Source organism: Rhinopithecus roxellana, chromosome 15 (assembly GCF_007565055.1).
Source record: "Rhinopithecus roxellana isolate Shanxi Qingling chromosome 15, ASM756505v1, whole genome shotgun sequence".
In the NCBI taxonomy this organism is placed as follows: Eukaryota; Metazoa; Chordata; class Mammalia; order Primates; family Cercopithecidae; genus Rhinopithecus; species Rhinopithecus roxellana.
Genome location: NC_044563.1, coordinates 67,219,926 through 67,246,504, shown reverse-complemented (window position 1 = coordinate 67,246,504; position 26,579 = coordinate 67,219,926). Strand labels below are relative to the sequence as shown.

Below are 26,579 nucleotides of genomic sequence, written 5' to 3'. Positions count from 1 at the left end.
GCCTGGCTACTTTTTTGTATTTTTAGGAGAGACAGGGTTTCATCATCTTGGCCAGGCTGGTCTTGAACTCCTGACCTTGTGATTCACCCGCCTCAGCCTCCCAAAGTGCTGGGATTACAGGCATGAGCCACCGCGCCCAGCTGAGAGCACAAATCTTATCTGAATACGTTCTGCATCACCAGTAGCTAGCGCAATGACTGACAGAAGGTAAACACAAGTAATCGGTTAATTAGTTAATTAACAAATTATAAACAAATAATCCTTCACATGCCTGCGCGGCTTCCACTGGGTGGATGTATACCAGCGTGTGCTCTGGACCATCCACTGATGTGTAGGAGGCACCATCTGCCGTGTACACCACCTGCTGGGGTGGGCGAACCTGGTCATCAGCATAGACGATCTGAGCCACTGTTCCAGTGTCCGGAACAAAGTGCACCTGGCATAAAAAGGAGGCAAGGACGAAGAACAAAATCAGTCTCACAGAGGTAAGAGCTCGACAAGCGCACCTGGGATTCTAAAATATCCCCAAGGAAAGGAGAATGGGGATGCGTACACCTTCGTCTACACCGAGCTGATGACTGGGGAGGACCCAAGGACCCTGTCATTGATGTACTCCTGTTAGGCAACCGACTTAAACTCCCCTTTGCCTCAAATGTCCAATGCAGATAACTCTTTTGGAGAGTAATAAGGATGTGGTTAATTGATCCTAGAAACGACACTGAAGATTCCTGCTTGACAACACTACCAGAATAAAACATACAAGTTACTCTGTGGTGTGAAAAAATATGTCAAGACTCAAAAGCCAATTGCTCTCAACACATCATAAGAATTCTATTTTATAACTAATAGTGTCTTTCAGCAGACACATTAAAATAAGGTCACTTTTGGCCAGATGTGGTGGCTCACACCTGTAATCCCAGCACTTTGGGAAGCTGAGGTGTGTGGATTACCTGAGGTCAGGAGTTCAGGACCAGCCTGGCCAACATGGTGAAACCCCATCTCTACTAAAAAAAATACAAAAATTAGCTGGGCGTGGTGGTGGGCACCTGTAATCCCAGCTACTCGGGAGGCTGACAGGAGAATTGCTTGAATTCAGGAGGCGGAGGTTGCAGTGAGCCGAGATTGCGCCACTGCACTCCAGACTGGGTAAGAAGAATGAAACTCCATCTCAAAGATAAATTAAATAAAATAATAAAATAAAAATAAAATAAAATAAAATAGTCACTTTCTTTCCCGCAAGTTGTTTCATACACAAAGGACATACTGGAGGTGTATCAGTAAATGCTTGCTGAATCATTGAATGGAATAGAACTCTTCCTTGCCAGGTAGATGAAGACACAGAAAATTCTAATAAAGTACTTTTAAGGCGTTCCGGACAACTATTTCAGCTGTCACCAGGGTAAATAATTTTCTCCCAAGACCTAAAGAACTAAAGCAGAAATCGAGTTTTGCAAAATATTTTCCGAGTGGTCAGCTTTGGAGGATTGAATTCTTGAAGGCCTGAGCTTGGCACATGGCCTGATGCCTGATATTGGAGGTCTGGAAGCAGATGGCCAAAGCACACATTTGGGAGAGAAATAATTTATGTGTTGCTATCGAAGTCAGGCACTCTTAGGGTGGAATCCTTGCTCTTATACTGCCTTGGCTTTGGGCCTAACTTTTTTATGTCCGTTTTCTCTAGTGAAGGATTGTAGATCCCAAAGATAATATAAACTAATTTAATCCTCAGAAGGAAACCTAAGAGACAAAATGTAATCAAACACCACAGAAATACAACAAACTTCTACCTCTACACTAAATGATTAGTCTGGCTTCTACATAAATTTGATTTGTCTGGGAAGATAAAGTTTGTCTATTGGAAAAATTAGGCTCATATTTGAGCAGGCTTAATTGCTATAAGACAATTTTGTGACTTTAGATTTGTTCATTAACATCAAAGCCTTGAACTAGTTTCAGTGCTTAAGAAGGGAAAACATGTTTCCTCCAGACAAGTTATCCAAGCTTTTCCGCTTGGTCTTCATCACTCATTAAATCAGAATTCCCAGCTGGCGGAAGAACCAATTGGGAGGAAGGAGTGCCACAGGGACCCTGACCTTGGCTATCTACTATCTGGTTACCCATAGACAGGGCCCTGGTCATGCAGTGTCACAACTAGATTTTCTTTTGTTTTGCTTTTTAATGAACTACAATTTTGTCTACAAATAAAATATACCAAAATACATAGCTGCATGGAAGTGACCTCAAAATGATTTCCAGGAGAAACAAAACAGAATTATCATATACTCTGCTGAAAACATCGGTGGAACTTTTTTAAGTAATCAGACTAAGACTTCATTTATTTTTATTTTTAGAGACAGGGTCTCATTCTGTCACCCAGACTAGAGTGTAGTGGTGCAGATGGTTCACTGCAGCCTCCACCTCCTGGAGACATGACTGCACCACTACAGGCATGCACCACCATATCCAGCAAATTTTTTTTTTTTGTAGAGTCAGGGCCTCGCTTTGTTGCCCAGGCTGGTCTTGAACTCCTGGCCTGAATTGATCCTCCTGCCTTGGCCCCTTAAACTGCTGGGAAAGGCATGAACCACCATATTTGGCCCATACTGAGACTTTTTAATCATACCAGATGACCAATTTTATTGATTGTATATTTATTATATTGCTTAAATTAAATAGAATCTGCATACTTAAATGTTTCAGTGTAACTTCTTGATTTTGATACGGTACTATGGTTATGTAATGTAATGAAACATTAAATTTGTATGTTTAGGCCAGGCGCGGTGGCTCAAGCCTGTAATCCCAGCACTTTGGGAGGCCGAGACAGGCGGATCATGAGGTCAGGAGATCGAGACCATCCGGGCTAACACAGTGAAACCCCGTCTCTACTGAAAATACAAAAAACTAGCCCAGCGAGGTGGCGGGCGCCTGTAGTCCCAGCTACTCGGGAGGCTGAGGCAGGAGAATGGTGTAAACCCGGGATGCGGAGCTTGCAGTGAGCTGAGATCCAGCCACTGCACTCCAGCCTGGGCGACAGAGCGAGACTCCGTCTCAACAAAAAAAAAAAAAAAAAAAAAAAAAAAAAATTTGTATGTTTACTATAATGTTTAAAAATTAAGTTTTATGCTTTGGTCACATATAAAACATGGCTCCATATGACTGCTAATCATCCCAAAATTCAATTCCATACCAAAAATGCAGAGATTTGCCGTCACTAAGAACAGTCAGAATAACGTGGCTGGTTCTAGCAGCAATCTGAAAGGATGACAGCAGCATTTGATCAGGTGACTAACTTCTAAAGTGGCTGACTCATAATGGAACAACTTTCACTTAGAGGTTTATATTCTGAATTTAAAAAGAAAAGAAAAGGCCACTCACTTTATAGATATACCTGTACTCATTACACACAAAGGACCAAACTCCTATGGATAACATAAAAGAAACAAACTATAGTTTGAGATTTTCAGCACCAATAACATAAATAAAACAGGGTAGTAAAACAGACTATGACAGTAAATTGCAGACAAGGCAGAGAAGCCTATAGGTGGTGGTCTAGCTCTCCTAACTCACAGTGAGCCACGTCGATGGAGCATTCAAGGTGCCAAAACAGTCCCTATTCCCTGGGTACGAGTTCTTCATGTCGGCTCCTCCCAACCAGTCACTACTAGATAGTTAGCAAACTGTGTCCAGCTGAAAACCTCTCAATACCAAGCTGGAAAAGACCAGTCTTCACCTGTGCAGCATTCTGTTCGTGCTCTGCAGACGTCGGCCACACGTGCGAGCTTTCATCTTTGGAATCCATCTTCTCCCAACTGGACAGCTCCACGTCTGGCACACCTAGAGCAGCACGGGATGCAGGACAGTCATCTGTCTACCACATGTGTGTTCATGAAGGACAGAAAGGTCTGTCTGCAGTGAGCCTGAGAAAACACAGAAAAGGAACCAAGACTTTCAGTAGATAAATACATTTCAATAGATTACAATTTCTTTTTTTCTTTCTTTCTTTTTTTTTTTGAGACGGAGTCTTGCTTTGTCGCCCAGGCTGGAGTGCAGTGGCACCATCTCGGCTCACTGCAAGCTCCGCCTCCTGGGTTCACGCCATTCTCCTGCCTCAGCCTCCCGAGTAGCTGGGACTACAGGCACGCACCACCATGCCCAGCTAATTTTTTTGTATTTTTAGTAGAGACGGGGTTTCACTGTGTTAGCCAGGATGGTCTCGATCTCCTGACCTCGTGATCCACCTGCCTTGGCCTCCCAAAGTTCTGGGATTACAGGCGTGAGCCACCGCACCCGGCTAATAGATCACAATTTCAACCACAAAGAGTAAAAGAAAGATTTGTCATAAAGCAACACACCTGGGCAAAAAACGTAAAAATGAAGATATTATTTGTGATAATAATATAGGCCAGGTACAGTGACTCACGCCTGTAATTGCAGCTCTTTGGGTTTTTTTTTTTGGGGGGGGGTGGGGGGAGTTGGTTTGGTTTTTGAGATGGAGTCTCGCTCTGCTGCCCAAGCTGGAGTGCAGTGGCACGATCTAGGTTCACTGCAACCTCCGCCTCCCAGGTTTAAGCGATTCTCCTGCCTCAGCCTCCTGAGTAGTTTGGACTACAGGCATGAGCAACCATGCCTAGCTAATTTTTTGTATTTTTAGTAGAGATGTATTTTCACCATGTTGGCCAGGCTGGTCTCAAACTCCTGAGCTCAAGTAATCCACCTGCCTTGGTCTCCCAAAGTGCTGGGATTACATGCATGAGCCACCACTCTCGGCCAATCCTAGCTCTTTGAGAGGCCAAGACAGGAGGATCGCTTGAGGCAGGGAGTTTGAGACCAGCCTGGTCAACATGGTGAGACCGCATCTCTGTTTAATAAAAAGAAATTTAAAAATATAATAATATAGGCCGGGCGCGGTGGCTCAAGCCTGTAATCCCAGCACTTTGGGAGGCCGAGACGGGCGGATCGCGAGGTCAGGAGATCGAGACCATCCTGGCTAATACGGTGAAACCCTGTCTCTACTTAAAAATACAAAAAAATAGCCGGGCGACGAGGCGGGCGCCTGTAGTCCCAGCTACTCGGGAGGCTGAGACAGGAGAATGGCGTAAACCCGGGAGGCGGAGCTTGCAGTGAGCTGAGATCCGGCCACTGCACTCCAGCCTGGGCGGCAGAGCAAGACTCCGTCTCAAAAAAAAAAAAAAAAAAAAAAAAATATATATATATATATAATAATATAATGTACTGCATGCTTGCTATGTTCTAAACACTCATTGGGGGGGTGTATGTATAATATCTTATAAAATTATATATTTTGCATATGTATTTGTGTATACATACATGTGTGCATGTTTGTATAATGCAATCCTCATTAAAAATACTGAAGGTAATCTTAGTTCTCGTGAGGAGAATGAGTTTCTCAGATGCCAAAAGCAGGCTCTTTCCTTGTAGACGCTAACTTCCCATACCACCTTTACTTCAAAATGAACAGCTGAATAATAAGTCTCAAGATGAGGGGAAAGTGGCAATTTTCTGTGTAAAAAATTTAGTGAATGCAAATACAAACTTTTTTTCTCACATGGTCAGTGCTGGAGTGATTAGCGGCCAAATAAAAAGCCTTACTAAATTTCAACACACACAATATCTGCATCTCAAAGTCTTATTCCTTCCCAAAACAGGCTTTTTAAGGTAGTCAGTCTTCCCTTTTGATGATGATAAAATGTTAGTATTTTAGAAGTCCACTTGGCACTTGCTGTGTTAACAGGGCAGCAGCCACAATGCCAGAATAAAGACCAAAGAAGAAAAAAAGAGAAGGTACGTGAACTTCCAAAGTCTGTGCCCAACTCTGGAAAACAGGGGATGCCATGTCCATCTTCTGAGCCATCCAGGTGCCTGTTCCTGCTTTGCCTCAACATGATCATTCTCATCCCCACCATGCAGCGCCCCCCACCACACTTATTCACCCTGCATGCACCCTACTCTTCCAATCCCCATTTGCGGGGGACTTGAAAGACTGCCACATCCACCAACAGGTGAATGTAACAAGAAAGGAACACCAGGGAACTTCATGGAGAAATGGGAATATCCTGCATCTTGTATCTGAATTGGGGTGGTGGTTACATAAGGAATATGTGTGTCAAAAGCCATCAACCTATTAAGATATGTGAATTTTATTACATTTAAATTATACCCTAATAAAGTTGATTTTTTTTTAAGCATACCTTCCTCATACAGCAGTACTATTTAAAAATATACACAAAGATATTCAGGGTGAGTTTCATCTGGTATATAAATTATATCTCAACAAAGCCATTATTTAAAGAAACAAAAAGTATTAAGAAAGGAATAGGCTGGGTGCAGTGGTTCACACCTGTAATCCCAGCACTTTGGGAGGCCAAGGCCAACAGACTGCTTGAGGCCAGGAGGGCAAGACCAGCCTGGGCAACCCCAAGTGAAACCCCATCTCTACAAAAAATACAAAAATTATCCAGGTGTGGTGGTGTGCACCTGTGGTCCCAGCTTCTCGGGAGTCTGAGGTGGAAGGATCACTTGAGCACGGGAGGCAGAGGTTACAGTGAACCCAGATCACGCCACTGTACTGCATGGGTGGCAGAGTGAGATTCTGTCTCAAAAAAAAAGAAAGAAAGGAATAAATGTCACCAATCATCTAAAGATCTATAAGAAGAAAATGACAAAATTGTACAAAAGGACATAAAAGGCTCAGTAATTACAAAATCAGAGCCAGGAGTGGTGGCGCACGTCTGTGGTCCCAGCTACTCAAGAGGCTGAGGTGGAGGATCCCTTGAGCCCAGTTCAAGGCCAACAAGGGCAACACAGAGACCTTGCTTTGAAAAAAAAAAACAAAAAGGAAGGAAGGAAGGAAGGAAGGAAGGAAAGGAAGGAAGGAAGGAAGGAAGGAAGGAAGGAAGGAAGGAAGGAAGGAAGGAAGGAAGGAAGGAAGGAAGGAAGGAAGGAAGGAAGGAAGGAAGGAAGGAAGGAAGGAAGGAAGGAAGGAAGGAAGGAAGTTAAGTCATAACATGTTCCATGTAGGAAGCTTTTTTTTAAAGTTGTTTATTTTGAAATAACTTCAGACATAAAAGTTGTCAAAATAGTACAAAGAATTCCTGTATTTCTTCACTCCAATTCCCTGAATGTTAACATTTTACCATGTTTACTTTATTATTTCCCCTTTCTCTTTCTTTCTCTCCCTGTTTTCACCTGAACCATTTGAGAGTAAGTTGCCAGCACAATGCCCCTTTCCCCCTAATTTTCTAAGTGCCTAATTCTATTTTTCTTTTTTTCCCCAAGACGTAGTCTCGCTCTGTCACCCAGGCTGGAGTGCAGTGGCGCCATCTCGGCTCACTGCAAGCTCTGCCTCCCAGGTTCACGCCATTCTCCTGCCTCAGCCTCCCGAGTAGCTGGGACTGCAGGCGTCCGCCACCACGCCCGGCTAATTTTTTTTGTATTTTTAGTAGAGACAGGGTTTCACCATGTTAGCCAGGATGGTCTCAATCTCCTGACCTCGTGATCCACCCGCCTCGGCCTCCCAAAGTGCTGGGATTAAAGGCGTGAGCCACAGCGCCAGGCCCTCAGTGCCTAATTCTTAAAAACAAGATTTTCTTATAACCACAGTACTGTTATCGAAATGAGGATGTTAACACGGAAACAGTCCTATTACCTAATTCACAGACTTTATTCAAATTTTGTCAACTCTAATGAACATCCTTTAAAAAGAATACAACATTTTTTCTCCTGGCCTGGGATGCAATCCGATATTGCACACAGCACACTCAGCTGTCCTGCCCTTCAGTCTCCTTCAATCCCAAACGGTTCCCTGCTCTTTCTTGGTCCGCCGTGACCTTGACATTTATGAAATGCACAGGTCATTTATTTTTCAGAATGCTCCTCAATTTAAGTTTGTCTGATGTTTCTTCATGGTTAGATTCAGGATATGTATTTTTAGCAGAGACACCACAGAAGAGATGTGTGTCCTTCCTATAGAGGAATTTGAGTTGTTTCCTTCAGCTTGGCTCACTGATCGCACAAATGCTCAGGTGTGTGCTATGCTAGGCACTGGGGTGCTATGGGGATCGGCAGGTACAGTCCATGCCCTCACAAAACCCACACAGCCCAGAGCATCTTTTTGTCTTTGTTTTCATGTCTAGAAAGGTATACTTTATTTCTTTTATTTTAATTATATTTATATCTCTTTTAATAGGTAGTAAATGCAGCTGGCTCAAAATTCAAAAGGCACAAAAAGGTATACAGTGGACAACTGCCCTACCTGGAATGCCCTAGCCATTGCTCAGAAGCAACCTATATTATCAATTTATTGTATTTTCTTCCAAAAATTATTTTGTGTACATACACACAAGCATATATATACTGTCTCCCTCTCCAACCACAAATAGATGCATACTACTGATTCCATCAAGGTAGCATTTCTTCTATATCTCGTTTGTCCCATGTAATATCATACCTTTCATATTGTTCCATATATATACAGACATTCCTCATTCTTCATTACAGCTGCATATTTTTAATCTTGCATTCATAAACGCTTAGGTTATTTCTAATATTTTGCCATTACATGTGACACTATGATGAGAACTTTGGACATAACATTGCTTTACAATGTATCTTGCATTTTATGTATTAGTACCCCACGTTTTGGAATCTCTGAGGGAAGATACTAGCGAAGTTAAAGTGATTATCATATGTAAAATGGAGATCATTTTATTGTGAGGGTTAAATGATGTATGTAACAACCCTAGGCACAAGGTCTAGTACATAGTAGGTGATTAAATATATCAATTTTCACATTTCACAAACGAGTCATACAGAGCTTCACAATTTTCAAAACATTTTATACCCTTTAAAAATCTAACAATTTGGCTGGGCAAGGTGGCTCACACCTATAATCCCAGCATTTTGGGAGGCCAAGGTGGGCAGATCATTTGAGGTCAGGAGTTCAAGACCAGCCTGGGCAACATGGTGAAACCCCATCTCTACTAAAAATACAAAAATTGGCTGGGCGCGGTGGTTCAAGCCTGTAATCCCAGCACTTTGGGAGGCTGAGACGGGCAGATCACGAGGTCAGGAGATCGAGACCATCCTGGCTAACACGGTGAAACCCCGTCTCTACTAAAAAATACAAAAAGTTAGCCGGGCGAGGTGGCGGGCATCTGTAGTCCTAGCTACTTGGGAGGCTGAGGCAGGAGGATGGCGTAAACCTGGGAGGTGGAGCTTGCAGTGAGCTGAGATCCGGCCACTGCACTCCAGCCCGGGCGACAGAGCGAGACTCCGTCTCAAAAAAAAAAAAAAAAAATACAAAAATTAGCCAGGCTTGGTGGCGTGCACTTGTAGTCCCAGCAAGTCAGGAGGCTGAGACAGGAGAATTGCTTGAACCCAAAAGGAAGAGGTTGCAGAGAGCCCAGATCATGCCACTGCACTCCAGCCTGGGTGACAGAGCAAGACTGTCTCAAAGGAAAAAAAAAGGAGAAAGAAATCTAACAATACATTCCCTGTACCTGAATGTCTTTGATAGTAAGGCTTGTCATATTGATTTTCCTTTATTAATTTTCTTTTTAACTCCACAACGTTTGCAGCCCTGTTGATTTTGATTTACAGGAGACAGTAGAAGAATCCCAGGAACAGGAGCCATGTTACCGCTGTCTGGCCGGCAGGTGCTGACAGGCTCTGGTAACCAGGGATAGACTTTCGCCCCTCACCTTTTTGCCTCTCCTACAGACCCGAGGGAACGGATAGCCACAACTATACCTTGTCTAGAAAACAGCAGCCATTTTCTGTCCTTTGCCCCTTGTCCCAAAAGAGTTCAAGATTTCATTTCCAGGAAGAGAATGATATGGTTGCATTTCTATTTTCTCTCTAATGATTGACTTTATTCAACAAGTATTTATTAGTACTTGGTATGTGCCAGGCACTGTTCTAGGTCTTTAAGAAACAAGTTTATCAAAAAAAAAAAAAAAAAAAAAATCCCTGGCTTCTTGCAGCTTCTAGTCTAGTTGTTTCTTTCCTGAACAGTGTTGTACAGGGTCTAAAGTGTGAACTTTACAATCAGACAAATCTGGGTTCTGAGCTCCCAAATCTTCCATGTACTTAGTCGGGGCATTAGTAAGCCAAACACTCTGATCCTCAGTATCCTCACTTAAAAGTCCAAATTACCAGCTGGGCGCGGCGGCTCACACCTGTAATCCCAGCACTTTGAGAGGCCTAGGCAGGCAGATCACTTGAGGTCAGGAGTTCGAGACCAGCCTGGCCAACATGGTGAAACCCTATCTCTACTAAAAATACAAAAATTAGCTGGGTATGGTGGCGTGCACCTGTAATCCCAGCTGCTCGGGAGGCTGAGGCAGGAGAATCAACTGAACCTGGGAGGCGGGTGTTGCAGTGAGCTGAGATTGAGCCACTGCACTCCAGCCTACGCAACAAGACGGAGACTCTGTCTAAATAAATAAATAAATAAATAAATCCAAATTACCTGCCCTGCATGGTTGCTGTAAAAATTAACTACATGTTATGTATTTCATCGAGTCTATAAAGCACTTTCCCCCCATGTTTTAACATTTCTGGAATAGGTATCTAGTTTACAAACAGCACAATCAGTGGCATCTTGCAGTTACTGTCATCCAGGTGGCAGTCAGGACATAGGGTCACTGCCCACTCATGTGTGATCTCACTTCGACTGAGTCATGTGCACTGTTGACATACTTAGCCTAACTGCCACTTTAAATGTCTTCAAAAAGATTACACGATAACTCGGTATTCAAACCAAAAGACATGGAAACAGTAGCAGGGCACAAATTTTATTAGAGAAGCAAATATCCACCACTGGAAAAATGACCTTAACCACAGAGGCCCTTACAGAACCTGGGTATAGAAGACGGCCCATGTGGATGAAGCTGTATGATGTGTTGTTATTACTGAGAGTCACAGGAAAAAAAAAAAAAAATGGCCTGAGGTTGAGTGAGAAAACAGCAGGTTTAAAACTTGCAGAACAGGTAACAGATGCTTAGAGGAGATTCCTGGAGACAGTGGAGTGCCCTCTTTTAAGAAACGCCACATCACCAACGCTCTTGGTGGCACAGAGAATGACACTGTGTGGAAAACCACCCACATCAAGTACTCTGAGTCAAAAAAGATTCTGAAGAATCAGACTCTTGGAGAAATTTTAGGAATATCTTAGTCAATCTATTTCTCTTTATATTTTCACTCTTTTGTATGCCAAAGAGTGAGATGATAAAAATCAATGTCTAAACAAATCTAGAAGAGCTCTTTCAATAAGTATATAATTAAAATACTAAATGACAGAAAGCACTGGTGAAGCCAGGCATGGTGGCTCATGCCTGTAATCCCAGTACTTTGGGAAGTCGAGGTGGGTGGATCACGAGGTCAGGAGTTTGAGACCAGCATGGCCAACATGGTAAAACCCCGTCTCTACTAAAAAAAATACAAAAATTAGCCGGCATGGTGGCGTGAGCCTGTAATCCCAGCTACTTGGGAGGCTGAGGCAGAACTGCTTGAACCGGGGAGGCGGAGTTTGCAGTGGGCCGAGGTCGCGCCACTGCACTCCAGCCTGGGTGACAGAGTGAGACTCCATCTCAAAAAACAAAAAAAACAAACAAAAAAGCCACTTGTGTCAGAAGTACAGTTGGCAAGATTTTTTTCTTACTAATGTGTAAAATCACTGTGTATCTTACCATCAACATCTTAGACTCAATAAAATATGGCAATATTTGTGATCACATAACAATGATGAACATTGAAGAAAAGGTAGCAATTTTCTTCATGCTTGGTGAATGTCAAACACGTTTTTTAGTACATGGCAAGCACTGGGGAGAAAAAGGTGAGCAAAAAACTCTGCTCCCAGAGAACTCACAATCTAGTTGGAGAGATGACACCCCACTTTGCAGCTCACCCCATGGCTACACTTGCAGGGTGAGAGTGACAGTGATGAAGAGTAAGGGGAAGTAGGAAGGAAGGATAAACCTCTACTTTTCCAACTAGTTCAGCGATAAGGCTGGGCAGGCACCAGACAAGGGAGTATCCTAATGTGCCAGCCTCCACCATCACCTGCCCGCCTAGGAGCCCTGAGTTCCCATCATGCCGTTCACCCCACAGCCCTACCCACCATCCACCAGCCTCCCCCGCCCCCAACATCACTAAGCCCTTCTCAGCTAAAGCCGACATCCGGAACTCCCAGGGACTTAGGATGCAGGAGCTCCTGTCTTCATCACCTGCACACAGAGGTGGAGGAAGAGGCCCAGATTCACCTTCAAAGGTAGATGAGTATCTGGAATCCCAGGCTGAACTACAAATACAATTTCACTTAAAATGTTGTGACACACAGTGGTTAAGTTCCACAGCACTGTTGGTACATTATTAACCTCAGACACATTAAGAAGCAACAAAGGTTTCTGTACTGGCCTTGCACCTTAAATGCCAGACACGTCATTACTGATAAGGGAAGAAGTGTACCACATTCCAGACAACGCACTTACAAATAAACTTTTCTGCTCATTATGAACTAACTAGCACAAACTGTGGGCTCTCTCCCTGAAATCCAAGTCTAGACATGCCACGGAAAGAAGTTATGGGGAGACTGATGAGCCTGCAAGATGAACATAAAAACTGTGAGGACAAAAATGGAGGACGGTGAGTGCCAGTCTGGGGAGGGAGTTGTGGATGGTCCCAGGAAACAGCCCAGACAGACAGGGACTAGGTTCCACAGAAGAGATTAGGGGGTGGAGGCAGAATTTTTCTGTTGTTCTCTCTCTGATATTACCCTGAGCTCCTGCCGCCCAACCCGCAATCCTACCCCCTCACTATCCACTAGCCTCATTCCTAACATCACTAAGCCCTTCTCAGCTAAAGCCAACATCCAGAACCCCCCAGGATGTAGGACTCAGGAGCCCAAATTAGCAACCTGCTGGGGGAAAATGTGGCAAAAATTAAGCAATATCTGCTGATGCAGTCATCAACACTGCAATATAGAAACATAGCAAAAGATGAGTGCAAAAAATCAAATCATAACACAAAAAAATTAACACAGCAGCTAGCTCTGTGCTGCATGGCAGTGGGAAAACCTCAAGGCAGCAAAAAAGGCTGGGTAGGGTGTAAATAGCAGGTGCCAGGAGGATGGCAAGGTGCTGGGCACTCTGCTACCACACACTCCCCCGCTGCAGAGCTAGCAAAAACATATGTTCAGACAGCACAGTTCCTCTAGGGGAAAAGGAGTGGCTGACCCAGAGACTGGCCTGATAAGCAATTGCTCGTTTTAAAAAAATTAACATTTCACCTTTCTTTCAATGAATATGCACTAGCTATATGGTGATTTTTGCTGACCCAAGCATAAAAAGAGCATTCTTCAGAATATTTATATAGCAATTAATCTCCATTTAAAGAAATGATACTTGGGCTTTGTTTAAGTGAGTTACCATAAATACTACAGGCCTTGGGCTGGATTTGTACATATTTGTGTTAGAGTCCTCTTTGGAATCAGACAGCCTAGCTTCAAAGCTTGGATTTGCCACTTGCAGCTTTTGGCAATTTGCTTAATCTCTCTGAGCTCCACCTTCTTCATATATAAGGATAAAGAACTAAGAATATTAGATATTTAACGAATAGGAAGGCCTGGCACAGTGACTCATGCCTGTAATCCCAGCACTTTGGGAGGTCAAGGTGGGCAGATCACTTGAGGTCAGGAGTTTGAGACCAGCCTGGCCAACATGGTGAAACCCTATCTCTACTAAAAATACAAAAAAAATAAAAATTAGCCAGGCGTGGTGGTGTGTGCCTGTAATCCCGGCTACTTGGCAGGCTGAGACACAAGAATCACTTGAACCCGGGAGGCAGAGGTTGCGGTGAGCTGAGATTGTGCCACCACACTTCAGCCTGGGTGAGAGTGAGACCCTGTCTCAAAAAACAAAACAAAACACAAATAGAAAACAATGGTAAACTGTGCATAACACAAAACACCTGTATGTCAAGAAACAGAAAACACACCCTTCTAAATTCATACTTAAGATCAGATTCCACTTGGTAACTAAAAAAATAAGTGATTTCACTCTGTGTATAGAGAAAACACATCTTCTTTAAGATATTGAGTTATAAAAAGGGGGAAGAAAGATAATAGGAAATCAAATTCTATGGCGTAGAATAACAGAACTAATTTCAGAATTAGAAGAGAAATTCTAGGCCCACAGTTCTGAAATATGTTCAGATGACAGGGACCCTGAAGACACAGCACCATGAAATATTAATAGCTTACATGTACAGCATTTGTTATGAACCAGGCACGTTCCCTAAAAAGGAAGGGAATTCTGAAATATGCTTCAACAGGGAGGAATCTTGACGACATTACACTAACCACACATATTGGTTCATTTAATCCTCACAATAACTTATGAAGTAGGTACATTATATCTCTACTTTACAGGTGATGGATGGAGACAGAGAGAGGTAAAGTGACTTGCCCAGGGTAACAGAGCTAGGAAGTAGTGGAGCTACGATGCAACCTGGGCATGAGGCTGCCTAGCCCACATACTTAGCCACAATCCTACACTGCTTCTCGTCCCACAAACTAAGAACACTGGACCTGCATGATGATTCCAGTATAAATGACTCTACTAATGAGCCATGTAACAATCATACCCAGCCTCACTTTACTTTTTTTTTTTTTTGAGATGGAGTTTCGCTCTTATTGCCCAGGCTAGAGTGTAGTAGCTCAATCTCAGCTCACTGCAACCTCTGCCTTTTGGGTTCAAGTGGCTCTTCTGCCTCAGCCTCCTGTGTAGCTGGGATTACAGGTATTCACCACCACGCCTGGCTAATTTTTTGTATTTTTAGTAGAGACAGAGTTTCGCCATGTTGGCCAGGCTGGTCTCAAACTCCTGACCTCAGGTGATCCACCCACCTTGGCCTCCCAAAGTGCTGGGATTACAGGCATGAATCACTGCACTCAGCCTACTTTATTATTATTATTTTTTGAAGTGTTAAATGAAGGAAGATTAGGTATTCCCAAGTTTTCCACCAACTTTTTTGCCACTTGTTCGCTTATCACATCCTAATGCTGGCTAAAATGACTGGCAACAACAGCAACAAAGAGTTAACAACATTTTGTGAGACTGAAAATTCAAAATTAAACAAATACTATCCTTGATTTCTATTAAATGAAAGACACCTCTGTCCAGCTCTAGAACACTAGTGTTTTAGGGAAGATAGTTTGAGGACAGATCATCTGGAACAACTTCTGTTTTATAGAATCATGTCAAGTCCAGAGCAAGTCAATGGCAACACCAGACTCAGAGGCTGAGACTCCCAACACTCTTAGCCCTAGGTCACACTGTGGCCACAGGACTGATCATGGAAAGGATTGAGAGGAGTCTTCAACAAGAGATTCCTGATTCTGCAGAACACTGTTTATCTTAGCTTTGTCTTTGTTTCTTTAAGACTGTGGCCCTTGACTGCCCGCTTAGAGAAACAGTCTTGCGCTCTGTAGCCCAAGTCAAGGAAAAGTGTCTCACCAGCCATCACAATAGTCCAGCAAAGTCAGAAACCTCTGCTTAAGAGCTAGTGAGATTCGAGAGGGCAGTGATCTGGACAGAAAACTCGTGCAAGGCCTCTGAAGGGTGGTCCCCCTGGCAAGAGACGAGCCCTCCTTCCTTGTTACAAAAATGTTTTTCACTTTTTTAGCGCCTTTCTCATTCTTCTTTTATTTCTATTTTCTCTTTCTTTCTTTTTGTCTAAGATAAAAGTTCTAGGATACAAATTAGCTCATTACAAAATACCCACTTTGAAAATTTTAGAGTAATCCTATGAGATTATAAAAGCTCCAAGTAACAACCATACATCAAAGAAAAGCTTGATGCAGAGTAATGAAGGAGAAAAGCAGTGTCACAGGAAAGCCCAAATTAGCAACCTGCTAGGGTAAAAAGTGGCAAAAATTAAGTAATGTCTGTTCTATGCAAATGTTCAAGGTCTGTGAACTGAAAATAGTGAATTAAGCTAGGTGGCAATGAATGAGGTAAGGAAACCAATGAGGTAAGAGGCACCAAGCTAGAACCTTCCCAGCAAGAACGGGCACAAAACAAAAGACAACTTAGATATGGATTAAATTCCAAATGCACATTTTAATTTATTTGATGACATTTTGAATGTATACTCCCTTTAAAACCATGTTACACACCATCTTTTGATTCCCAGAATAATAGAAAAGCATATTAACTCATAATTAAATTGAAATAAATTAAGCTGAAATAAAATAAAAATTTAAGCAATCATCTGTTACAATGTCGGTGATTTAAAAAAGCAAGGAAATAAAACTAAATGCATTTAGACAAACCAGTTACCTCTTTGTGAAATAAGCTCATCAAAGTATCTTTTCAGCTCTATAATTGAGATGAAATGATTTTTTTAAAATGGTACTTGAAGAAACAGAAGGTTAAACAGTGTCAGATAAAACACCGAAGAAGACTCTTACGTAGGTATAAAGATGAGACTTGTATCCAGAAGACTTGCATCCAAAATTCTAAACATTTTGGAGCTAGGTGGGACAAGAACTCACTATGTTTGATTTGACTTTGAACTACAACATTCCTCCACCTTGAGCCCAGCACAAGGCATTCCGGCATCCTGCATTTCCAGCATGCTCAGCAGTGCAGAGTGGAGGGACCAGGCACCCACTGGAGCCACCCAGCCCGGCTTCCAGCCCCGCCTCCAGCTCACCAGCAGCTGACCTGGTACGAATTGCCCAGCCTCTCTGTGACTCAACTCTATCACTTGTAATATGGAGACAAGAACAGTATCACCCTCATAGAGGTGTAAACAGGACTAAACGATATAATATTTGCAAAGTGCTGAGAACAGAGGCTAGACTATGGTAAGCACTTATATATGTTACATGGAAGAAATAATGACCAGGGTCATTTCTGAGACACAAACTTTAAATGGTAGAGCAAGAAGAAACTAACTAGGGGAAAGAAAGGAACACAAAAGGCAAGAGAAGAAAAGAGAGGAAAGCAATGGAAAAACAGAAGGAAAAGAGAGTACTCCAGAAGAGAGCATTTAGAGGAAATGACATGAGAGGACAAGAGGAATAAATGGAGTGGGGAGGAGTCTAAGAGAGAAAGAACTGGATAAACAGTAAACAGAATAAGTAGAAGGTGAGGGGAAGGGAGGGAAAGAAAAACTAAAGAAAAGAGAAAACGTGAATCAGATTGTTCTGAGCTAACTAGATAGGAATTAGAAGTGAGAGTGGAACAGTCTAAAAGATCACTCCCATGAGAAAGACCTCCTGGGTTAAAATCCACTCGACAGTTACATCTGAGGATAAGGATATGGGGACACTTGCTGAGCGCCCACCATTCTCAGACGCCTGAAGACACGAACGGCACCTCAATAAAGTGCCCGATATGCTGCTCTTAAAAATGCCAACAGCACCCATCCATTGAGGAATGGCTCAATAAAATGTGGTCTGTACAGTGGAATATTATTCAGCCTTAAAAAGGCAGGGAATTCTGGCATATGCTTCAACAGGGAGGAACCTTGAAGACATTACACAAAGTGAAATAAGTCAGACACAGAAGGGCAAGTATTGTATGGCTCCACTTATATGAGGTACCTGGAATAGGCAAGTCCAGAGACAGAATGTAGAAGAGTGGTTACCGGGGGCCTGGGCAGGGAACAGGGAGTTGTTGTTCAATGGGGATGGAGTTTCCTTGGGGTGAAAGACTTCAGAAAACAGATGATGGTGATGGTTGCACAACAATGGGAATGTACTTAATGCCACTAAATTTTACATGTAGGCCTGTAATCCCAGCACTTTGGGAGGCCGAGGTGGGTGAATCACCTGAGGTCAGGAGTTTGAGACCAGCCTGGCCAACACAGTGAAACCTTGTCTCTACTGAAAATACAAAAGTTAGCCAGGCGTGGTGGCAGGCACCTGTAGTCCCAACTACTCGGGAGGCTGAGGCAGGAGAATCGCTTAAACCTGGGGAGGCGGAGGTTGCAATGAGCTAGGATCGCACCATTGCACTCCAGCCTGGGTAACAGGAGCGAATCTCCATCTCAAAACACAAAAAACAAAACAAATTTTACACCTAACAGTGGTTAAATGGTAAATTTCACTTTATGTATACATTTTACTGCTATAAAAAATGTAAATAAAAATTGCTGGAGGTGGCCCTGGTAGTAATCACCATCCCACTGTCCCCATGGTGGGAACGGGACTTCACTTCACCTTTCCCATCATGACAATGAAAAAACCCTTGCCACCCCAGGGCCACTACTGCCCACATTCAAGGCAAACCCTGCCTCCCACTGGCCCTTCCTCTGCCCAGCCACACTGACACCATTCCCTTCCTGCCACCACTGCAATCTCTCCCAGCTCAGGTCAGCGGAGCTGGTCTCCAACCCATCCCCTCTGGAATTGCTGCGAGCCAGTCACTGCTCCTGGAACAGGGTGGCTACACCAAGTGCCTTCCAAGGTGCCTGGCACATAGGAGGTGAACAATCAATAGCAGTGACTGCTGTTGTTGCCAATGTGCTATCAAACCCCAGTCTCACTATCCCGCTTCCTAAGCTGGTGTATTTAGTTGTACTAGAGGTGGGGTCATGGGGAAAAGGCAGTGATATTCGGTCTCCTACGGTACCTCATCCACGCATGGTATCTCTAAGGTTTCTCAGGGTGAAGGGAAGCAGAGCAACTAGAGGGTTACCTGGAAGGTCCTGTCCAGTTCACAGACGGGTCCCTTCCTGTCAAAGGCCTGATCAGCACAGGCCATCCTGTGGACCTATTCCAGCTGCTCCTCTTTTTCCCCACCCCCTGGTTTCCTAAGCCATAAACTCTGAGGCTCCGATTCTAGGTTTACTTCTTGGATCTCTGACCCCTGATTCACCTTGGGTGTCGCTCCATGCTTTTTATACAAGATTTGTGAAACTCCGTACCCCACTGGCCAACTAGAACCCACCATCAAGCAAAGGCTGTTGCCCTGGCACTGTGCCCCCAAGCATGGCCAAGGGGAAGAGAGTGGGTACAGGACCATCCGAGAGACGGGATGTGAGGACAGCCATCATGAACTGAGTGCTTACTGCGTGCTAGACCCTGGTCTAAGCAGCTAACATTCATCAGTTCAGTCCATTTAATGCCCATGACAACTCAATGAAGTTGTTTAAAACTTATGTTCAGAAAAGAAATGATAGTACAGAACCCTAAACTAGTGCTCTACTCCGAGCAGCTGCTGATGACCACATGACTGAGAGGTGTCACATTAAATCACGGAGCTACAAAATCAGACCAAGAAGAATGAAAATAAAGAGCTTCTATTATGTTCATTCATTTGGAATGAACATAATAGGAGAGAGTTTCCATTTAACTGATTTCTGGAACAAATAATTTTAGAACTCAGAAGAAAAGAAAAAATAATGGACTTAGTTCTAAATGGTGAATAGAAACTGGCAGCAGAATTAGTGATGAACAAATAACAAAATAATACAAATTCCAGCACAAATTCCCCATATGAGATGGGAAAGCCCAAATCCTCCATCATGTTTCTCAAATTTTAAAAGATTAACAATCAACCATTAGCACTCCTGAGAAAAAATAAAAATGACCAGTTATGAAAAACACAACTCCCTTCGCCTTGCCCAGCAAGGTTCGTTCCCAGAGCCCTCCCAGATGCTGTTTCACGTGCCCTCACCCCCACCGCGTGACGGAGCCAAGGTGGGCTTCTTCTCCACGTCTTACAGAGGAAGAAGACAGCAACGTCACTTGCTCATTCCACTGTCCAGGGTCTGGCCAGCCTGAGTCCCTGCAGCAGACAGAGCACGGTGCCCCTCTTATCATACCACTATGACCCCAGCTAAAGAGCTACTAAAACCTAGAAATTGGAGCAGAGTAACATGACTAAAATACACACACACACACACACACACACACATATAGTTTGAAATGGAGTCTCCCTCTGTCGCCAGACTGGAGTGCAGTGGCGCAATCTCGGCTCACTGCAATCTCTGACTCCCTAGTTCAACGATTCTCCTGCCTCAGTCTCTCCAGTAGCTGGGATTCCAGGCGCCCACCACCATTTAGTAGAGACGGGGTTTCACTATGTTGGCCAGGATGGGCTCGAACTCCTGACCTCATGATGTGCGCGCCTTGGCCTCCCAAAGTGCTGGGATGACAGGCGTGAGCCACCGCGCCCAGCCTAAAATATTTTTATTTTATTCCACTAGGAAGTAAACTAAACACACCTTTAGTTAGGGGAAATATGCCTGAGGAACTGAAGTAAAGAAGCAGGGAGGCTGGGCACGGTGGCTCATGCCCATAATCCCAGCACTTTGGGAACATGAAGAGGGTGAATGGCTTGAGACCAGGAGTTCAAAGCCAGCCTGGACAACATGGGGAAACCCCACTTCTACAAAAAATGCAAAAAATTAGGCAGGCACTGGTGGTGTGCACCTGTTGTCCCAGCTAAGCCGGGAGGCTGAAGTGGGAGGATCGTTTGAGCCTGGAAAGTTGAGGTTGCAGTGAGTACAGTGAGATCGCAGCACTGCACTCCAGCCTGGGCGACAGAGCGAGAGATCTTGTCTTAAAAAAAAAAAAAGAAAAAAAGAAAGAAAGCAGGGAAACCAGGCTTTCATAAAGGATTTCAACAATTTTTTTTTTTTTTTAAAGAAAAGCTGTTAAGCCTCTGATTAGGTTCCAAACAAAATTGTTTTGCTTTTCGGTTAAGGCATTATGGATGTGGGATATTTCTACATAAACAGAGAGGCCTGAAGGTAAAGGTAAAAGAAATGAGGCTGTGATAATGCTGGGGCACTCCAGGCGTGTCTAGGGGCCACTCACATTGACCAGTTGTTTCAAGTGTGGGCCGTGAGGCACACGATGGAGCTCTGGAAGCTCCAAGGCACAGGAGGACTCCTCCAGATGATGTGAGTTTAAGCCATTTAGAAAAAACTCCAGAAAAGCCTTCAGAAACTGGGTGAGCAATGGCAGACACATTTCAGAGAAAGTCGTGCTTCTGATATGAGACTGAGCTATCTGTTACAATCTAAACCCTAGTGTGTAGCATGTCCTAAAGAAACCTTCCTGGCTTGTCTCTGGTTGTCATCAAGGAAGATACTGTATAACCAGAAGAGAACTGAACTAAGATTTCGAGGCTTCAAAACAAACCAACCAGGTGAGAAAACACAGGATGACAGAAACAAGCCCAGCAGTGAAGCCCGTCGGGCAGGTCTGAGACGGTGACCTCCGCCTGCTTCTCCCTCTCCATGTGGTGTCCCTTTGACCTGCCACTTCCCATGTAGAAATCTTCACACCAGGCAATAATGCTTCCTACTTTCCTTGTGCACAAAGGGCTGCAGAGACTATCAGCTCAGGTTTCCCATCAGGGTGTGGCACCCCTTTCTTCATGCCTCAAAGGAGGCATGCAAGCAAATCTTTCTTCATGTTCACCCAAGAAATATGGACTTTTCCCTAATTCAATTTAGACCTTTTCATGTACCAAAAAACAAAGACCGATCCTCCCATTCCATTTGAGAGTTTGTTAGTGATGCATGAGGGCCCCATCAGGTGCTTCAAAGGGGCTCCCGCCACTCACTCAGACAGAAGAAACATGAGGCTGAGACACTTGTTGGGGGTCCTAGCCCGACAATCCTACATGAAAATCCTTCAGAGTTTAAAAGGAACCAACATTCAGTGTGAGTTCTAAAGAATGATAAACCTTGATGTTTGCCTTTTTCTTTTTATAAAGAGTAGCAGCTGGTTGGCTGGTAAAATGTGAAGGCAATTTCACAAAGAAATCTGTCAGGGGTCCTGTGTTCTATCCTCACAAGATAGCAGGTGGGAACCTCAAAGCGCCAGAGTGCATCACGCGCCTGCAGAAAAATAGCACAAATCCTAAGCGTCTGACCTGAGAGCCGCTCTCAGAGGAAATGCCTCTGGCTCGAGGAGCAGAACTCCACTAGCACCCAGAAGCTCCTGCGCCCTCTGCCCAGGACACCCACCCTCCTCCCCAGGATCCACCCAGCCTCTGGTGGGCTGCAGAGGGCAGAGCAGCGCAGTCCGGAGCTCGCCTGAGGCTGGTTTCTGACTATAAGACTCAGTTGGCTCCAGGGTGTGACCTTCCAGGGTTGCGGGGGAGACTGTGAGGTGCATCCTAGAGCTCCCCCTCCTTGGCAGGTCTTCTACTCCAGTTTCTGTCTCCCCAGCAACTTGAAACTACTGAAAATCCCCTCTTCTATCCCACTGTGTTTTGACTTCTTTTTTTGACCAGCCCAGCCTGGTAAGCAAAGCCCTCAAGGAGAAACCAGTGCTGGACTTGAGGCTCACGTCCCCATGCCTTCCTGGCCTCGGATTCTGCCCCTCCTGTTCTAACTGCCTTCACAGCCCTTCAGGCCCCATCCTTCACCTCCTCCACCCTACGAGGAGGCTCGCCTGGAGCTCTGCAGGCTTCTCTGCCTCTCAGCAGCCCCTTCCCACCTTCAGTTCCTTAGGCGTATGTCCCCTAACTAAAACTGTGTTGATTTTACTTCCTAGTGGAATCTAGTTGCCAGGAAAATGTAAATGAAAGCCATAATGAGATGCCACTTGACGCTCACTAGGGTGGTTTGAATCAAAAAGTCAGATAAGTGCGGACAGGATGTGCTGAGATCAGAGCCCTCGTAGGCTGCTGGCAGGAACGTAAAGGGTGCAACCACTTTGGAAAACAAGCTGGCAGTTCCTGGAACAATTAAACGCCATAGTTACCATATGACCAAGCAATTCCACTGCTAGGCACAGACCCTAGAGAAAGGAAAGCATGGATCCACATGAAGACTTAGACGCAAAGTTTACAGTAGTGTTATTCATCATGGCCAAAAGGCGGAAACCACCCAAGTGTGCATTAATGCAGGGGTCTCAGACCCCCGGGGCCGCACACAGGTACCAGTCCTGTGGCCTGTTAGGACAACGGCAGCACTGGACTCTCATAGAAGCAGGAACCCTGTTGTGAACCGTGCAGGTGAGGGATCAAGGTGCTCACTCCTTTTGAGAATCTAACTAAAGCCTGATGATCTGAGGCATTAGATTCTCAGCTTCATCCCAAAACCACCCCCAACCCCTTGTCCATGGAAAAACTGTCTCCCACAAAACAAGTCCCTGGCTGGGGACGGCTGCATTAGTGGACAAATGCATAAACAAAATGTGGTATATCCATACAATGGAATATTTATCATTTGACCACCACAAAGGAACAAAGTATTGATCCATGCTACAACATAACTGAACTTTGAAACATTATGCTAAGTGAAAGAAGCCAGTCATAAAAGACCACATACTATATTTTTAAAGTCCAAACCAGGGAAATCTATAAAGACAGGAAGTAGATTAGTGATTTCTTAGGGTCAGGAGAGGATGGGAAGATGGAGAGACAGCTAAAGGGTATGACATTTATTTTTCCTTTTTTTTTTTTTTCGAGACAGAGTTTCACGCTTGTTGCCCAGGCTGAAGTGCAGTAGCGCAATCTTGGCTCACTGCAACCTCCGCCACCCAGGTTCAAGTGATTCTCCTGCCTCAGCCTCCTGAGTAGCTGGGATTACAGGCATGCACCACCACACCCAGCTAATTTTGTATTTTCAGTGCAGACAGGGTTTCACCATGTTGGTCAGGCTGGTCTCGAACTCCTGACCTCAGGTGATCCGCCTGCCTGGGCCTCCCAAAGTGCTAGAATTACAGGCGTGAGCCACCGTGGCCGGGCTATGATGTTTCTTTTTCAGGTGATGAAAACGTATCAAAATTGTTTGTGATGATGGTTGTACATACCTGTAAGTATGCTAAAAAAAAAAAAAAAAAAGTGAATCGGGGAAAAATTCTGACAGTACGGAATCATTTGAAATAAACAGTAGGCCGGGCGCGGTGGCTCAAGCCTGTAATCCCAGCACTTTGGGAGGCCGAGACGGGCGGATCACGAGGTCAGGAGATCGAGACCATCCTGGCTAACACGGTGAAACCCCATCTCTACTAAAAACTACAAAAACAAAAACTAGCTGGGCGAGGTGGTGGGCGCCTGTAGTCCCAGCTACTCGGGAGGCTGAGGCAGGAGAATGATGTAAACCCAGGAGGCGGAGCTTACAGTGAGCTGAGATCTGGCCACAGCACTCCAGCCCGGGCGACAGAGCGAGACTCTGTCTCAAAAAAAAAAAAAAAAAAGAAAGAAAGAAACAGTAAAAGTTACCCCCTCTCCCACCACCCCAACCTATTCCCTAGATATTGCCATTGCTGACGTTTTAGTGTCTGTCTTTCCACTGATCTATCATATATAAACACAACACACATAAACTAGCTGTCTTTATGCACAAATGTACTCATGGAGAAATGTAACCATACTTTTTTTTTCCATTATCTTATATATAGAAATATACTTTAACTTAACAGTAAGCTGTGGACACCTTTTCAGATACTGAAAGTATCTGCAGTAATCTCATTGCTTTCAACATGATAGATGTGCCAATCATTTATTTAAATATTCCTCTGATGGGCCAGGCGCGGTGGCTCACAACTGCAATCCCAGCACTTTGGGAGGCCAAGGTGGGTGGATCACTTGAGGTCAGGAGTTCAAGACTAGTCTGGTCAACATGGCGAAACTCCGTCTCTACTAAAAATACAAAAATTAGCCAGGCATAGTGGCGGGTGCCTGTAATCCCAGCTACTCAGGAGGCCGAGCCAAGAGAATTGCTTGAACTTGGGAGGCAAAGGTTGCAGTGAGCCGAAATTGCACCATTGCACTCTAGCCTAGGCAACAAAAGCTAAACTCCATCTCAAAAAAAGTATAATAAATAAATAAATATTCCCCTGATGGAAATTTTCTTTTTTATCCTCATAAAAAAATTATAAAATATGGCCAGGCGTAGTGGCTCATAGCTATAATTCCAATACTTTTGGAGGCCGAGGCTGGTGGATCACTTGAGCTTAGGAGTTCGAAACCAGACTGGGCAAGATAATGAAACCCCATCTCTACAAAAAATACAAAAATTTAGCTGGGTGTGGTGACAGGTACCTGCGATCCCAGCTACTCTGGAGGCTGAGGTAGGAGGATTGCTTAAGCCTGGGAGGTCAAGGTTGCAGTGAGCTGTGATGGTGCCACTGCACTCACCCTGAGCAAGAGAGCAAGACCTTGTCTCAAAAAAATGTGTGTGTATGTGTGTGTGTGTACGTGTGTGTGTGTACACACAGAATGGAGTGCAGTGGTCCAATCTCAGCTCACTGCACTCTGCCTCCTGGGCTCAAGTGATTCTCCTGCCTCAGCCTCCTGAGTAGCTGGGATTACAGGTGCCCACCACCTCGCCTGGCTGTTTTTGTATTTTCAGTAGGGAAGAGGTTTCGCCTTGTTGGCCAGACTGGTCTCGAACTCCTGACCTCTGGTGATCCACCTGCCTCTGCCTCCCAAAGGTCTGGGATTACAAGCATGAGCCACCACGCCTGATCCAAAAATCTATTTTTATTTTGACAAAATATTACACTGTAATTGTTCATTCCTAGTGAGCTAATTTTTCCAGAGTTAGCTTAGTGTATACAGGAGAGGAGAAGGTTTAGGATGGAATAGACTAACTGAAAGAAGTGAAACTGAAGAGACCTTCGTTCCCACTTCCTAGGTATGGCACTAGACTAAACTCTAAGAAGAACATACTCCTCAAGGTAGCCTAGAGGAAAGTAACATAAACATTGTTATTGAAATAGATTCCGAAGTCCCCCGTTATGTGACCCTCCTGGTGACCACTTTCCTCTCACTGACTCTCTGCCATACCCACACCGGAGGGAACCCTACGCGGATGCTGCCAGGTCTCCCTTTAAATTCAGGGCCACTGATCTCAAAGGAGCACTCAACATTGGCTCCCACCCTATTCTGCCTTGGAATTAACTTTGGATTCTTGTCTCCAAAAAGGACTACTCCTTTCCCTCCTCTTTCCCCTTAGGCTTCTCCTCCACCATCCTGACTCCAGCTGATGCCTCGCACTTCCCTGGGAAAAGAGAGCCCCTCAGGCAGGTATTCCCTCAGCTCCCACATCAGCACCCTGTCCTCACCACACTGGCTCAATGGAGGTGGCCTTTCCGCCTGGGTGGCTGGCACCAGGCCTTCTGGGACCCTCCAAGCCTTCTCTGCAAACCAGCTAGCATGTGCTACAATCTATCTTTATTAGAATAAAAAAGTGTGCACTTATCTAGACTTATATTTCAACAAAATCTTTATATTAAACAAAACCTTCCCTTGAGCCCACGTTCCTGCTCACCTACCCGCCATCTCTCTGCTCTTCCCCCCACACACTGAGACTCTGCAGCATGGCCTGCAGTCCAGCCCCACGGCCTAACTGTCCCCTCCCTGCCTCGGCCTCGGCCCACCCCACTTGGGCTTCCATCCCCACGACTCCCTGCGATGGCACATTCTAGAGTGTCTACTGCAAAATCCAGCACTCCCCACAGCTCTCATCCTCCCTGTCCTCACATGGCACTCACACCGTCTGCAAATCTCTTCCCTTCATTCCTGATACTACGCCTTCCTGATTTTCCTCCCATCTCCCGGGCAACGCCTCCGCAACCT

At 44.6% G+C, this 26,579-nt stretch overlaps 1 protein-coding gene across 4 annotated transcripts in view; it reads right to left on the bottom strand.

Annotated features, from left to right (window-relative positions):
* The window catches only part of PRDM10 (PR/SET domain 10), a 103,366-nt gene that overhangs the window by 58,371 nt on the left and 18,416 nt on the right, over positions 1–26,579 (bottom strand). For 3 of the 4 annotated variants that reach the window (XR_004053541.1, XM_010356411.2, XM_030917528.1), the window contains exons 2-3: positions 3,731–3,917; positions 272–436 (exon numbers count right to left, since the gene is read on the bottom strand). Coding sequence is in view for 3 of the 4 variants with exons in the window: in XM_010356411.2 (XP_010354713.1) it covers positions 272–436; positions 3,731–3,799 (234 nt within the window). In the remaining variant the exon portion in view is untranslated. The remainder of the gene's footprint in view (positions 1–271; positions 437–3,730; positions 3,918–26,579) is intronic. The other variant, XM_030917527.1, reaches the window with a different exon arrangement.